We start from the raw sequence: 15275 nt of genomic DNA, 5'->3' as shown, positions 1-15275 counted from the left end.
ATTTACCCATTTATGTTTTCTTTTTTTTTTTTAATTATCATGTTTTCAGTTGCAATTATAGACCCAGTGCTACTTTTGTGGCAGTTCCCAAATTAATTTTTCTCTATTTTTAACCATTCGTTATAATTTTATCCATTGCATTATTCATTTTTAAGTGAAAATCATGTATTTTCCTATATTTAATTTCCTGCATTTAATTTATTGATCATGTAGATGCTCATAAAAGCTCAGATTAAAGTTTAGAGTTATTATTTCAAAAGGAAAAAGTGACTTTTTCAGCAAAATACATCATTAACTTAAACGTAATCCACTGTCATTGATCCAACTCCATGGGTTTTACTTGTGAATCAATGTTGTAGAAGATGACGGTGTTTTCTTGTTCACTACGGAGCCTCTGAACATCCAAATGAGTCATATGTGATGACCATGAAAAGATGACAAACTGTGTTTTAGACCAATTATTTACATGTATTGATGGATTAGTGGATCAGAAGTTCTTAAACATTTTAGATCAGTGGATAATTTTGGTCGTCGGTGGCTGTTTGGGTCTTTATGAGTTAAAGCTACTCTCACTAATGTTAAGCAATGCATCTTTTATATTGTAAAACCAACACTGTTGTGCTAAGTGGTAGCTTTAATCATCCGCTTTCTCTTTAATCACTGGCCCGGCAAATAGTTTTCTCTGAGGTCGCGGAGAGGAGGGTTTTTTTTTTTTTTTTCTGATGCCTTCGTGGGAAATTATCTGCGGGTCAGAAGTATCATTAGATACGACACCATCAAGATTCACATTTCTCTGAATTCTCTACCACATCTGCTCCTATTAGTCCCCTTCATCTGTGGGATATGAGAAGACCATCAGAGCAGATGATTATGCTTACAAAATGTCCCCTCGCTGCTCTTCGAACCCAAAAAAAAAAAAAAAGAGTCATCTTCCTTTAATCGAACCCATTGCTTTTTAATGGTGGGCAATAGAGATAAGAGGGACGGGGGACATACTTGGGCACAGTGCAGGCATGTGAGCATCCATCAGCTACCAGCACAGAAATGTCCTCATATCTGCCTTCGCTCTGAGAGGAAGTGAAAGCAGGAAACGCACTCTCCGCCCACCATTAGCAAGCGGCACCTCCAGCAATCACTTTATTCAAATCGGCCTGGTGCCGTACCCCAGTCCAATCAATGGCATTTATCTGCTCTTTGAAAAAAGCCGATAATGGGATGAGGCAGCTGAAGGGAGTGAGGGAAGGCGGGGGAGGTGTTAGTGCTCTAAAGTGCCTGGTCTCTTATGTCTTTTGTTTAAATGGAAATAGAACATGACAGTGTTGATTGCATGATTAGCCTCGAGGGTTAATGTCAGTCAAAAGGTCAGGTGACTGCAAAATCCAGCTGGTGTGAATGGTGGCTATTGTGTACAGTGAGCATCAAAAGTCTAAATATGATCTGTCACCGCAACACAAATAGGCTTAGTCAGGACACACACAGGTTGGATTTTATAGCAGGTTGGGAAGATGAGAAGAGACAAATGGCACTGAAGAAGCACATCAAAACACCAGAGAGAAATGCAAAGTTACTGATAGTCCCATGATCTTGCCATCTGCTTGTCTGACTTCATTTGTATACTGGGAAAAAAGAAAAAAAAAGAAAAACGCCAGCCATCTTTTCGTGATCAAAACACCTCGATTTTCAAGAGGTAAAGAAAATGGAAACCAACAGCATAGGCAATCAACGGTACATTTGCAGATGTTTAACCCTTTTGATAAGTAGTAGTTACAGAGAAAAGGCCAGAGTGTAAAGCAAAGAATGTGTTCAATCTTTTTTTTTTTTTTTTTTTTACATGAAATGAATGCAAAGGAAACATGCAACCCTCATCCATTATTCCACCCTCTCCCCATCCCCAGCCGGTTTACAAACCTGGAATGACACACACCTCTATGCTTACCTTGGAGTACATGGCCCCATTAAGGACCTCTCCATTGCGGATCCAGATGATTGAAGCGGCCGGTTTGGCATCGGCTGCATGGCAGGTCAGATTTAAAGGGTCACCAGCTCTTAGGCTCACCACCGGCCCTCCGCTGATAACCGGGTCTTCAGGGGGGACTGTTGATAAGGAGGCAGAGAAATAGGTATGGTTAGCATTGTGTTGAATCTATTGCCGCGTTTCCATTATGTGGTACCGGCTCGACTCGACTAGACTAGGCCTTTTTGCGTTTCCTTTACGAAAAAGGACCTGGAATCTGGTACCCGGTACTAGTTTTTTGGTATCACCTCCGCCAAGGTTCCAGGACTGGGGAACAAGGTTATTATCGTTAACGAAAACGAACGAAATGACGAAAACTAAAATTGAAAAAACATTTTCGTTAACTGAAATAAATAAAAACTCTAATTAAAAGAAAAAAACGATAACTAACTGAAACTGTATTGTGAGCTTACAAAACTAACTAAAACGTATAAAAATTATGGATACAATTCCCTTCGTTTTCGTCTTTGTCAATGTCGGATTGATATGAAATTAATTTATTTCACTTCAGCAGTTTGAGCTGGTGACACCATACGACACTACACAGTCTGTCATGTCTGGTCACTGGTGGTTTCCAGTGGTCTTCTGGTCCCCACTCTACCTGGAACATACAGACTAAAGCTGGGACACAGCAGCACAGTCCTGTCTGGGGTTTACTGTAGTGATACATGGGTCGGGTTTTTTCTTTTGTTTTTTTTTGGCGTACCGTGTGTGTGCGCGTGAGTGACAGACAGAGCTGAGCTAAAGGACAGTCAGTGTTGAACTAGCATCCAGGTTAAAACTGGAGAGTTTATCACCATGAAAAGGCCTTCCAAGCCCTGAACTGCACAGTTTAGAAGAGGAGAAAAGAGGAGGATGAAAACTAATCCAATTACAGAGGTATGGAACCTGTTAGAATGTTAAAAAACGTTTGATGTTACTAGCTACAGCTAGCTGAACTGAACTGAAGCAAAGTTGGCTAATAATGGAACTGGAGATGATTAAGAGATGAGAAATCTGCTAAGGTGTGGTTGACTGATGAGGAACTGGGTTATATATGTTTATAAGTGGTTTGTATATGTTTCTGTCTGCTTTAACTGCTGGTTAGCTGATTTATAATAGGTTCCTATCTGGTTTAACTGCTGGTTAGCTGGTTTATATATGTTTCTATCTGCTTTAACTGCTGGTTAGCTGGTTTATATATGTTTCTGTCTGCTTTAACTGCTGGTTAGCTGGTTTATAATATGTTCCTATCTGCTTTAACTGCTGGTTAGCTGGTTTATATATGTTTCTATCTGCTTTAACTGCTGGCTGCTTTGTGCATCTCCTCTCATGCTTTGCACATCTTCGCATTGTTTCACGTAAGTGACGTTGTGTATGGATTGCACCCCACCTCAACCTGCTATAGGGAATTTAGACATTGTACGGTACATTGTGTCTCTGCTCAGTCCATGAGCCGCCCTAACCCGACCCCCAAATAAAGTGTCCAGGGTAACACATATCCACGCCTCACTAATTTCTTTGAATAGGATGATGAGGAAGATAAAATATATGAAATAACTAAAACTAATACTAAAACTAAACTAAACTAAAACTAAGCATTCAGAAAAAAACGATAACTAATAAAAACTAACAAACCTGCTCTAAAAACTAATTAAAACTAACTGAATAAGAGAAAAAAAAAGTCAAAACTAATTAAAACTAAACTATAATTAAAAATCCAAAACTATTATAACCTTGCTGGGGAACAGATACTAAAACATGACGTGTAAACACTGTAGGCCACTGATTGGTCAGAAAGCGGTAGGTTAATCCACATGATGACAGCCCGCAAAACAACACCACGGTCAGTCGAGGAGATTCAGTCTTTGGTGGCTGATGTAAAAATTCAGCATGAGCTTGATGAGACAACACGCAACGAGCGAGTTTATCAGCAACTCTCTGAGCAGACGACGCGGAAGTAAAGCACTGCATCGCTATGACGTCCAGGTACACTAAAGTCGGTAGTATCCTGTAATGCAGAGGCGTCAAACTCATTTTAGTTCAGGGGTAACATTCACCCCAATATGATCTGAAGTGGGCCGGACCAGTAAAATAATACCAGTGAAGAAAGAAAAAATACATTATGATAATGTTTACATCTACAACGTTTCCTTAAAAATCTGAATAGTGTGAACAACTTGAAACAGGGGTGTCAAACTCATTTTAGTTCAGAGGCCACATTCAGCTAAATTTTATCTGAAGTGGGTTGAACCAGTAAAATAAAAACATAATGTATAAATAATGTCAACTCCAAACTTTTCTTTGTTTTAGAGCAAAAAAAAGTACATTTACATTATGAAAAGGTTTCCATCTACAAACTATCCTTTCAAAAGATGTGAATGACATGAACAAACTGAAAAAATAAGTGTAATTTTAAATATATTCTGCCTCAGTTGATCATTTACACATGTACATTATAAGTTACAGATCACAGTGGATCTACAAATACGCAAAACATTTAATGGCAGACAGAAAATTGTTAAAATTGTACTTACTTCACTTAAGACATTTCAGTTTGTTCATATTTGTTCAGGTTATTCACATTTTTTGCAAAATTATTCTTTGTTTTAGTGTAAATACATGAAATTATTTACATTTACAAAGAGAAAAAAATTGGAATTGTCATTATTTCTATGTTATTATGATAGTATTTGACTGGTCCTGCCCACTTGAGATTGAATTAGTCTGAATGTGGAACCTGAACTAAAAAGATTGTTAATATCTTAGTGTAATTTTTGCGTTTCACAAATTTTTTATTTTTTATTTTACCTTTATTTAACCAGGAAAACCTCATTGAGATTAAGAATCTCTTTTTCAAGAGTGTCCTGGCCAAGACGGGCAGCAATACATTAAATAGTTACAGACAGACTTCCATACATAAAACGAATACATAAAAAGCACATAGACAAGTCAAACCTTCCAAAGTCAACTCAAAAAGTACTCATGAAATGTAGACAAAAGTGCGTCAGGTAAAACATCTGCAGCCAGATGTCTCCCTCTCTAAGTCATACAGCATCCTCTTAAAAGTGTCCAACGAAACCAGATCCTTCAGTTTCAGGTCATTTTGTAGTTCATTCCAGGTGAATGGGGCTGCATACCTGAAGGCCTTTTTTCCCTGTTCAGTTCTAACTTTAGGAACAGACAACAAGAAAAGATCCTGAGAACGCAGATTATAAGCGTCTGTGGTTCTCTGACTGATGTAGGTCTGAAGGTAGGATGGGAGCAGACCTAAAAAACTGATTCAAAGGGCCGGAGTGGACCCTTGGGCGGGCCAGACTTGGCCCCCGGGCCACATGTTTGACACCTGTGCTGTAATGGAAATGGTCTCCAGGAATAGGACCTGGTACCCGAGTCGAGTTGAGTTGAGCTGAGTCGAGTCGAGCCGGTTCCATGTAGTAGAAACTCAGCATAAGAGCTGTGAGTTGTGTAGTTCAGTAATATTCTGAATAATTAGCTGAGCATGCAGAGATGTGAGCTATTAGTTCAGTTTTTAAGGAATATCAAAAATCATTTCTCTAAATTAGTCCGTTTGACATTGTTTTGCTTGTGTTTCAGACTAATACTCTGTAATGAAACTAATGATATAAAATTGCCCATAAATGGCACCTGTAGAAATTTGACTGCATGACACCTCCTAATACTGTCAATTTCCATAAAATAGAGGGGCTATCAATGCCAATCATGTAAAAACCTTCTTTTTTATTACACATAAAATGCACTTCTTTGAAAAATAACAGCCATCTCTGTGGTAAGTTATTCAGAGGAGGTAACAGCTTCACAGTAAGAAATTGATTTAGACTATACTTAATGGAAAACTGGTAGGAGTCTGTGCAAAAAAAAAAAAAGAGAGAAAAAAAGCTTTGCACAATTCACAGTATGATTCTGTAAATAGCAATCAACACTGCATCATCCAAAGAAAATTTGCTCAGTATGATTTGTGCATAAAGTACTAGGGTACCTATATAAAGAGTATACACGGATTCCAATGCACATACATTATTGGAATTCTGCGTAAGTCTATAACCTTCTTCACCCCGACCAAGATCATAAAAACCACACCACATTTCCAACTCTAGCTTTGCCAAATACAACAGAAAAAAGAAAAAAACACCACAACAGTGCTATATGCGCCTCTAAATGGCACTGATCAAAGTCCTGTTTCTGTTTTACCCATGAGTTCTTATGTTTTTGTTTTTTTTTTTGTTATTTTTCTTCTTCTTTTTTTATAACTGAAACTGCTGTGAATTATTGATTGACCCGAGTGCTCATTACAATGCAGATCTGGGGCAAGATGAAATCAAAGGCTGCAGGCAGCTGCCATATTCCCCTGCAAAAGCATCATGATTGGAAGGAAGGATGTTAGGAGTTAGACTTACTGCTGTCAGACAGCACGGAGATAAATAGAAGAACAAAAGTAATATTAATATATGATACAGTTTTATGCATTTAATGACAATTTGAATAAAAGGGCTTTATTGGTAAAAATGTAAATGACAGGTATGGGTCAGAAATGTGAGCACCAGTATTAAACATTACTCAATGTTCTTAAAAGCAGATTTAGCATTTTTCTAACCCTTAACTTAGATCAGTGTTTCTCAAGGGGGGCGTTTGGAGGAAGAAAGCTAAGCAGGGGGGTGCTGAGACTGAAATGGGGGTGTTAGTCTGTATAAGTTTGGTAGTAATGTCCATTGCATTACGTACAAGCTCCATCAACCTCCCCCCCAATCCTCCCCAAGCTCAGCAACATGTTACAAAGCGCTATAACCCCCCCACCCCCAGTCGTTTGGTCAAAAAAAGGTTGCGAAACACTGCCTTAGATATAATTTGTATCTCAAAACAATGCAACAATAGTCATAGTCATGCTAATGTGTTACCTTAGATACATTAAAAAAAAAAAAAAAGTTTGGTTAAATGTTTGTCCCAATTGTCAGACAACATTTCCATCGGTGCCATCTACAATAATGATTAATCGCTGTATGAATCAGTGTCAGTAGGAGATGCATCGTCTGGACTCGACTAACCCACACAAATGACAAATACCTCTGATGGTGGACTCAACAATTTTTAAGAGAAAATGTCCACTCATTAGTTCATATTGTGCATCTGAGACGGTGAGGCTGGAATTCTGGTCGGCTCTTCTGGAAACCTTTCATCTACTCTTCATTATTATGTGGAGGGGTTGGGTGAGGTAGATGAATCCCAGGTCAGCACAAGCAGATCAGACAACAGAGTGTGCTGATCTAGGCAAGAAAGAATCTTTGTGAGAATGTGGTCCTTTATCACAAATTGGAAACAAGGTCAAGAGGATCGCATTAGTTTATTCTTTTGCTTAGAATAGAACTACTGCATGGTATGCAAATGAGACAAGAAATACGTGAAAAGCATTATGAGCTGGGATTCTTGAGACAGCTCTTTCATTTGTCATTAAAGCAGATGAAATGTGAGTTCCTGGTGATATCACCGGGGCAGCTGATTGCAAAGATCCAGCTTCATTGACTTGCTGTCAGTACCATGACTGAAACATTAATTGAATGTCAAGCATGCAAGACAGTTTTTTTCTTCTTTTAACGAAGGGGTACTGTCACTATAACTATCATGGGGTATGTCAGTGGTAGTCCATACGCTGACAATATATTACTGATTGGATACTAATGAGGATGTTTTACTGCTAGTGGTTCCTACAGCTATATACATAATAAAACATAAAGTACAGTGGGCAGTACAGGGGCAAAGTGACCAATGAAAATACACCTTTTTAGAGCGTTTCTGTATGCTACTGTGCCACCACTGTGACCTTAATAGTCTCAGTTGTCTACTTTTATTCAGCCCTGGGTTTTCCTATGAGGGATTTTAAAGCATAGAATGCAAAAGGAATTTATGATTCACACTGAAACTACATATGAGCAGAGGTCAAAAGCAGACCAAACAGAGCACTGCTACACTTTTCAGGTCATGTCCCCGTGGAGGGCTGCCTGCCTTCCTGCCTGCCAGCAAGGCACTGAGGGTGAATGGTGAACAGACAAGCAGAGGACATGCCTGGTTGCCGCTATCCTGCACCCGTACCGTTGTATCTTTCTGCTCTTCAACATGTCGAGTACCACTGTAGAAACAGTCGATGCCTTAAGTAGGAACATTTGCAAGGCTTTGCCTCTTTGACTCACTAAAAGAGCATGGACAAGGCTTAAGGCAAAAAGGCAGATAAAGTTATGCATGACACAACACAATAGTTCAGCAAACTTTAGGACTCTTTCTTCTATGGATGATAGCCTTTATATTTGCACAGGAAATAGGGCGATTTGACCATCAGCCCAACATTCAATGAATATAAATTAGCGACAAGGTAAAATTAATTCAAAAAGATATTTGACTCTTTTTCTTCATTTGACATATTCCACTCATTCTGCCTCATGACGCCAGGTTTAACTGTTATACAGAGGCCAAGCCTTGAACTTGAATCAGCCATCATCATTACTGGGCTGTTTGCAAACTCGGCAGTCCCTAATGGTTCTAAATTAGCTCTTTACTGCAGCCATCCGATGGACTTGGCATAAGTAGTGTGGTCAGTGGTACAGATTGATCGCTCCTCTTTAATTACAGGGCTGACTTGCAGCAAACCCTGATCTACTCAGTACTTTTATTCTTCGGGATAATAATGTAATCCCTTTCAACTCTTTCAAATTTCAATCCCCCTGTGCATACATAGACATGGACACTCTCTACATGGTTACACACGGATACTGAAATTCATATTTCACTGATTACAGGTTTTATACCAATCAAAGACAGCTTACAGCAGATCAGTCACAAAGGAGTCTGTCATCTTTGCATGTGTGTATCAGTCAAGATGTAGGATGCATGGTTTTAATTAATGACTTAAAAGCAGCACAGCTGGTTTATCAACTGAAAAACCTTTGCTAACTAAATTTCCTGTAACTTTTTTTTTTAAGATCATGTTGGATATTCGGGTTTGTTTTGTTCTAAGTGAGTGTAATCCATTTTGTCAGTCATCGCACACATTAACTGTCTCCACTACCCAGATTCGTGAACGTATTAAGGTGTCTCGACATTTATGGAGGGTTTTTGTCATGTTGAGATAAGACCTGGGATTCATTTTTAAGTGTTTCCAACCTCAGTCAAAAAAGACGGTAAGTGATGTCAGAAAGCCCGGACTTCAGTGAGATCATTCACTTTTACTGCATAATCAAAGATATCCACAAATGAAACCAAAGGCATACTGATGGGCAATTAACTCAACAGTCCAGGAGAGGCAGTAAGTCTGTCAGCTCCGAGGGGGTGGGATGGGGGGGGTATACCCGGGAGATCATAAAGCTGCCTTTTGTCCCATGATACATATGAATTCTCCAAACACCTAACATAAAATTCTCGAAACGCAAAACATAAAATCATGAATTTACTGTGAAGGGGAAGTGCATAACCCACACCATACTGAGTTGAGAAGTTCTCTTCATTCCGGTGAGAATTGCTATTTTTGATGGCTGGATTTTCTAGACCAAACTAATATTGGGAAAACTTCGCCAAAGCAGCCAATGAAATCTTGTGAGCACCCTGGCTTTCCAGGAGCATGGGCCAGAAAGAAAAGCAATTTGGAGGCGAATGAATGAGAGAGGTCTCCACACAAGGAGCCTAGATGATGTAGGGGAGGGGAGGCTGCCAATGAAGCTGCTGTAGTGCTATGCTTCAGCAGACGTGTCTTGAACAACAATGAGCTTCCTGACTTGCCTGTCTATTTCAGAAGAATGCTTGCACGGGCTGCCTGTCACCCCATTGCGACAGCTTGCAGAGTTTGTGATAGATAGATCAGGGTAAAAAAAAAAAAAGAGGACAAAAAGGAAGGGAGAGGAATGCCCAGCACAGGTGGATATGAGAGACATGCGTGGCCCAAATCAACAGCTCTCTTCAAGCGCCGTCATTGCACATCTGTTTGAAAGCAAAAAGATCCTGAAATGTGTTCGCACATGCACAAAAACGTACAAATGAAACACTCAGAGAATGAATGAAACATACACTGCACATGCAATATTTCACTACCCCGCCTTTGGTTTTGATTACACGAGACATTCACTGGATTTAACTATTTAAGCAAATAGTTCAGATCCTTCCATCGATAAGTACTGCAATGGTTAAAGATGCCCTGCCACACAAAACTGATTTTACTTGTAGGTGTTTGTGTTCTGTAGTGAATTTGAAAATGAACCACTACCTCCTCTGTCTGCTATTGACACCGAAAAGAAATAAGCAGAGAAATCAGGTCAATTAGAAAAGCTGGTCAGTGTGACGTGTTAATGCCTGAGCTCAGTACTACTCATGAGATCGCCTGGGTGAGACCACACCCACAGAATTTGTCTAGCTCAGTGACAGTTTTGGTATACAGCAAGCCGGGGTGCCGTAAAAAGGCTGGGGGGGGGGTTAAACATGACAAATTCATGGGGCCCAGCATTCAAATCAAATGAAATCATCAAATCAAATTTTATTTATATAGCGCCAAATCATAATAAAGGTTATCTCATGACACTTTACGTATAGAGTCGGTCGAAACCAGGCTCTCAAGCCAATTTATAGAAAACCAAAAGAATCCTCCAGGAGCAAACACTGTGACTGGTGACAGTGGTGAGGAAAAACCTGGAGCAGACCCTGACTCCTGGAGGATGGTGGTCTACCTTGACCAGTTGGGGTAAAAGAGAGAGGAGAAAAAAGAGAGAAGGGAGAGAAGGGGGGGGGGGGGGGGGGGGGGGCATGGATGCAATTGATGCACAACAAACTGAACTTGAACTGTCAAAAGTAGATCAGCTGGTGTTAGTGTAATTACTAAAAACCAGAGCAATGGTTCATGACTGTTAATACTACTACTACAAGTACAAGTATTAACAGTGGATGTACTACTACTACAACAGTTTGTACAAATAATAGAAACCTCTACCATAGTATTCTCGGGGGGCCCATAGAACAGTGGAGGGGGCACAGCGAATACAGGTTAGAAGTTGAGAAAATTCCGTGTAAGGTCCACCATACAGGAGAGGCATAGAAGCCAGGAGTCGGACGTTCAAAGCATGTTAAGTTTCACTTTCATTTCTGCTAGTTCCACTACTTGAGGGGTGTCAAACTCACTTTAGTTCAGGGGCCACATTCGGCAAAATTTGATCTGCAGTGGGCCGAACCAGTAAAATAATAACATAATGATACAGAAATAACGTCAACTCCAAAGTGTTCTCTATGTTTTAGAGCAAAAAAAATAAACTTACATTATGAAAAGGTTTATATCCACAAACTATCCTTTCAAAAGATGTTGAACATATTGCAGGGATTCCACCCTTTTGAAAAAATGGAAGCCTTGCAAGTGTTACCAGTGGCCCTGGTGTAGGGATGGGAATCGTTAAGAATTGAACGATTCCGATTCCATTATCGATAATGCTTATCGATCCAATTCCTTATCGATTCTCATTGGGTGAGGGAATAAAAGAGTACAAACGGGTGTGTTTGCATTAACTGTCTTTTATATTTCCATCTCTGCACAGAAAATATAACATATACAGTATGAACAAATAATAATAACAGACGACGCTGGGCAGGTTTGGGGGGGGGGGGGGGGGGGGCGTACAGTGAAAGTGAAACTAAAGATGCTTTACTAATTCCTCTATTGCCGCATTTCTACTACGTAGAACCGGTTTGACTCGGCTCGGCTTGTCTCTCGTTGTTGTGCACCTCATTTCCTTTCCCTTCTTACCTTCGGAAACTTGTATTTGAGGAGTTACGACGTTTGTTGCCCACACCGGAACCGGCCCAGCGTTCACTCTGCCGCTACATTCAAAGACTCCACTAAGTAGCATATCAAAGACATGACATTCCTGTAAATAATTCACATGCTGTGGACAAATGTTTGAGGATATTGGAGGGATTCCACTCTTTTGAAGACATGGAAGCTTTGCAAGTGTTCCAAGTAAGTGGACCTGGTGTCGTCTTTTTACACCGTTTCTGCCTCAACGCCATGTTGGCTACATTCTGTCCAAAACAATGTAAATACACATGACGTCATCGCACAAGCGTAACGAAGGCGGACTCAATAAGCAGAATCGTTAAGCAGGCAGGCAAACAATTCCAAGGAATCAAGCTACTGGGAACCGGTTCTCAAAAAAAAAAACGGTTCTCGAATCCCATCCCTAGTCATGACATAACGACAAACTATACAAAAGACTTGTAACATGAGGGTAAACTGGACCAAAATGGAAAGCAACAAGAAAGTGAGAAACTCGGAGAAAAAAAAAAAAAAAAAAAAAACGCAAAGCAGATGGAAATGAATGGAATGAGGAGACAAATAAATAGAGGAGATTAAGGTTATTTTTGCACATAAAACAAATTGGTAACATTAGAACAGTTTTAATGCGTGCAATATGGAAATGCTGGGTAATTTTCTTTTATTGTTCCTGTCATCATGTACAAATAAAATGGAGAAATGGAACGATGAAGATGAGGAGTGGGGAGATGCCAGAACTGTCAGAGACGTGCAGAGGCTGCTTCGTCTCAGCGCAGCCATGTGCAGCCCCAGAAGCTGCTCTCCACAGATTGGGAGGGTGCTGACATTGCTTCTCACCACCCAGCTGTTTTGCACTATATAGATATGTGTGTATGAGTTTGAGCTGGCGAGGCAATCTGGATTCAGGTCCCATAAAAGATAAATATAAAAAAAAAAAAGCTTTCATTTCTAGGCGCTGCAAATTATCATCCACCAGAATTTGCGATTTTTCTTAATGTCAGTCATGAGTTTGCTAACAATTACAGTTAGCAGAAGAGAACCTGTAGTGCAAATTAAAATCAGCATAGCACCTGTACACAGTTGGTACTGTTTGCAGAGCACAGATGTATTCGTGTCATTTCTCCTCCTTCTGTTGAAACGCAGACAAAAAAAATAATCCTACATACAGTCTGTCTACCATAATCACACACCTGTTCCCAGACTCTGTGATATCAAAGATGTAGTTATCATTCCTTCTCCTGTTTCACAGAAGCTGGCAGAAACAGACAATGTAATTTATATGTAACGCTTATATTTCCCCTTAGAATTGCTGCCGTTTATGACACCTAATCTCTCACTTTTCCTACTGAGATGCTTGGCTGGACTTAAATTCACTTTTGTAGGAGACAAATTGGTTACTTACAGCAGAGGCACAAAAGTCTTCACTTGCCTTTTGTAAACTAGAAAGTGAACAGCAGCAAAATGTTGTTTGTCAGTGTCTCTTTGCTTGGCTCACACACATAGGCACATGAGATGAACAGTCAGGCCATGGATATAATTAATTTGTGTTACTTCAAATAGTAAAGTAATGCGAGAAAGCAGAACGTGATGTGAAAAGACATACTACAACACATACAAACTGTCAAATATAACACGTTTCAACGTAAAAATATCAGTGAAAGCCTTAAATGTTTACGACAAATGAACAAACGCAGCTCGTTTTTCTAACACACATCATGTTGTCTCAATGAAATATCCCTTGTGGTGTGTGTGTGTGCCTCTGTTTCTGCTTTTTGGATACAGATTTGTTAGTTAGTTGAACTCTTGAGGGAGTTGTTTGAACTTCAAAATTGAATTCATCTGAATTTTAAAAATATAAAATGTAGACTGTACCAATTTGCTAGGGATATTCTTATTGCGAATCAACTATGCTTACCACTGCACCACCATGTTTTGACTGCATTAAAGACATAATGTTCTCCTTTTGTGTCTAACTGTGTGATTTTTTTCATTGCTTCACAAATTACTATTACTACTAGGGATGTCTGATATTGGCTTTTTTGCCAAAAACCAATATGCCGATATTGTCCAACGCTTAATTTCCGATTCCGATATCTACCGATATCGCTGCCGATATATGTAGGATATTAAACTAATTTTAGGTAACATCACATATCTCCTGTCATGGAATTAACACATCATGCCTAATTTTATTGTGATGGCCCATTGGATGCATTCTCAAATGCAACAAGGCTTTCAAAATGTAAACACTGTCTGTGCAAAGAATACATACTTCAACTTAAGTTGTGGAAAAAATGCCAGATTTATTTATTTTCTCTCCCTCCCTCCATGAGTCTATTACAGTGTGGCAACTCTACTGTACAATTTTGAAAACTGCACATTTCTTTCAGCTACAAACAATGCCTCATTAACACGTCGGTAAATGCCGGTGAAATCAAAGCATTATTTTATCGGTTTTAATGATAGGTAAAAAAAACGATACTGATATTCACCGATATTACATTTTTATGCCAATATCGGGCCAATAATATCGGTGGGCCGATATTATTGGACATCCCTAATTACTACTATAATGTGTAATAATAAGTCTTCTATTCATCTAAACCAAGGGTCTCAAACATGCGGCCCGGGGGCCACATGCGGCTCGCCAAAGGTTCCAATCCGGCCTGTGGGATGAATTTGCAAAATGCAAAAATTCCACAGTCAAGGCTGTGGAACTCATTTTAGTTCAGGTTCCACATACAGACCAATATGATTTACAGTCAAATAATAATAGCATAATAACCTACAAAAAATAATGACTCCATATTTTCTTCTTGCTTTGATGTGAGAACAAAAATATTACATTATGCCTATAAATAATACAAACTTCTTTTTTTTTTTTCTTTGTTTTAGTGCAAAAAATAACATAAAATTATGGAAATGTTTACATTTACAAACTATCCTGTAACATTAAAATGTGAATAACCTGAACAAATATGAACAACCTAAAATGTCTTAAGAAAATTAAGCACAATTTTTTTTTTTTTCTAAGGTGTTCCAAAAATATCCATGCATTTAATTTTTGAAGTAAAGAAACGTGTTTAAAACCCAATATCAGAAAGTGATTTGAAAACAATGAAATAAAAACATTTTTAAGGCTGCTAATCTGATGTCTTCTGACATTTTAACATTTTCTAATGCTAGTAATTACTCACTTCATGGAGATAATATGCAAAAAAAAAAAAAAAAAAAAAAAAAAACCTTCTTGTCTAACAAATAACAATTGATTTACACTAAAAAAAATGTTAGTGCAGATCAGGTTTATCAAGAACAGCAAAGTTACAGTAATGGTATGAATGTCAGGATATGAGATGGTGCATAAGTGTCCACTGTGTTGGCTGATATGGAACTAAAACAACAAAACCCATTAATATGCAAGAAAAGAGCTAGAGAAGAACTGTCCACTGGAGTGACTTATGCATGAAAGGG

General features: G+C 39.0%; 1 protein-coding gene across 12 annotated transcripts in view; it reads right to left on the bottom strand.

Moving 5' to 3' along the window:
- The window catches only part of kirrel3b (kirre like nephrin family adhesion molecule 3b), a 319395-nt gene that overhangs the window by 82338 nt on the left and 221782 nt on the right, over positions 1 to 15275 (bottom strand). For 7 of the 12 annotated variants that reach the window (XM_030152030.1, XM_030152029.1, XM_030152038.1 and 4 more), the window contains one exon: positions 1925 to 2094. In XM_030152030.1, coding sequence (XP_030007890.1) covers positions 1925 to 2094 — 170 coding nt within the window. The remainder of the gene's footprint in view (positions 1 to 1924; positions 2095 to 15275) is intronic. The other 5 variants (XM_030152032.1, XM_030152041.1, XM_030152035.1 and 2 more) reach the window with 1 other exon arrangement.

This window comes from Sphaeramia orbicularis, chromosome 13 (assembly GCF_902148855.1).
Source record: "Sphaeramia orbicularis chromosome 13, fSphaOr1.1, whole genome shotgun sequence".
Taxonomy (NCBI): Eukaryota; Metazoa; Chordata; class Actinopteri; order Kurtiformes; family Apogonidae; genus Sphaeramia; species Sphaeramia orbicularis.
The sequence above is the reverse complement of the archived record's forward strand: the minus strand, read 5'-3'. Positions and strand labels throughout refer to the sequence as shown.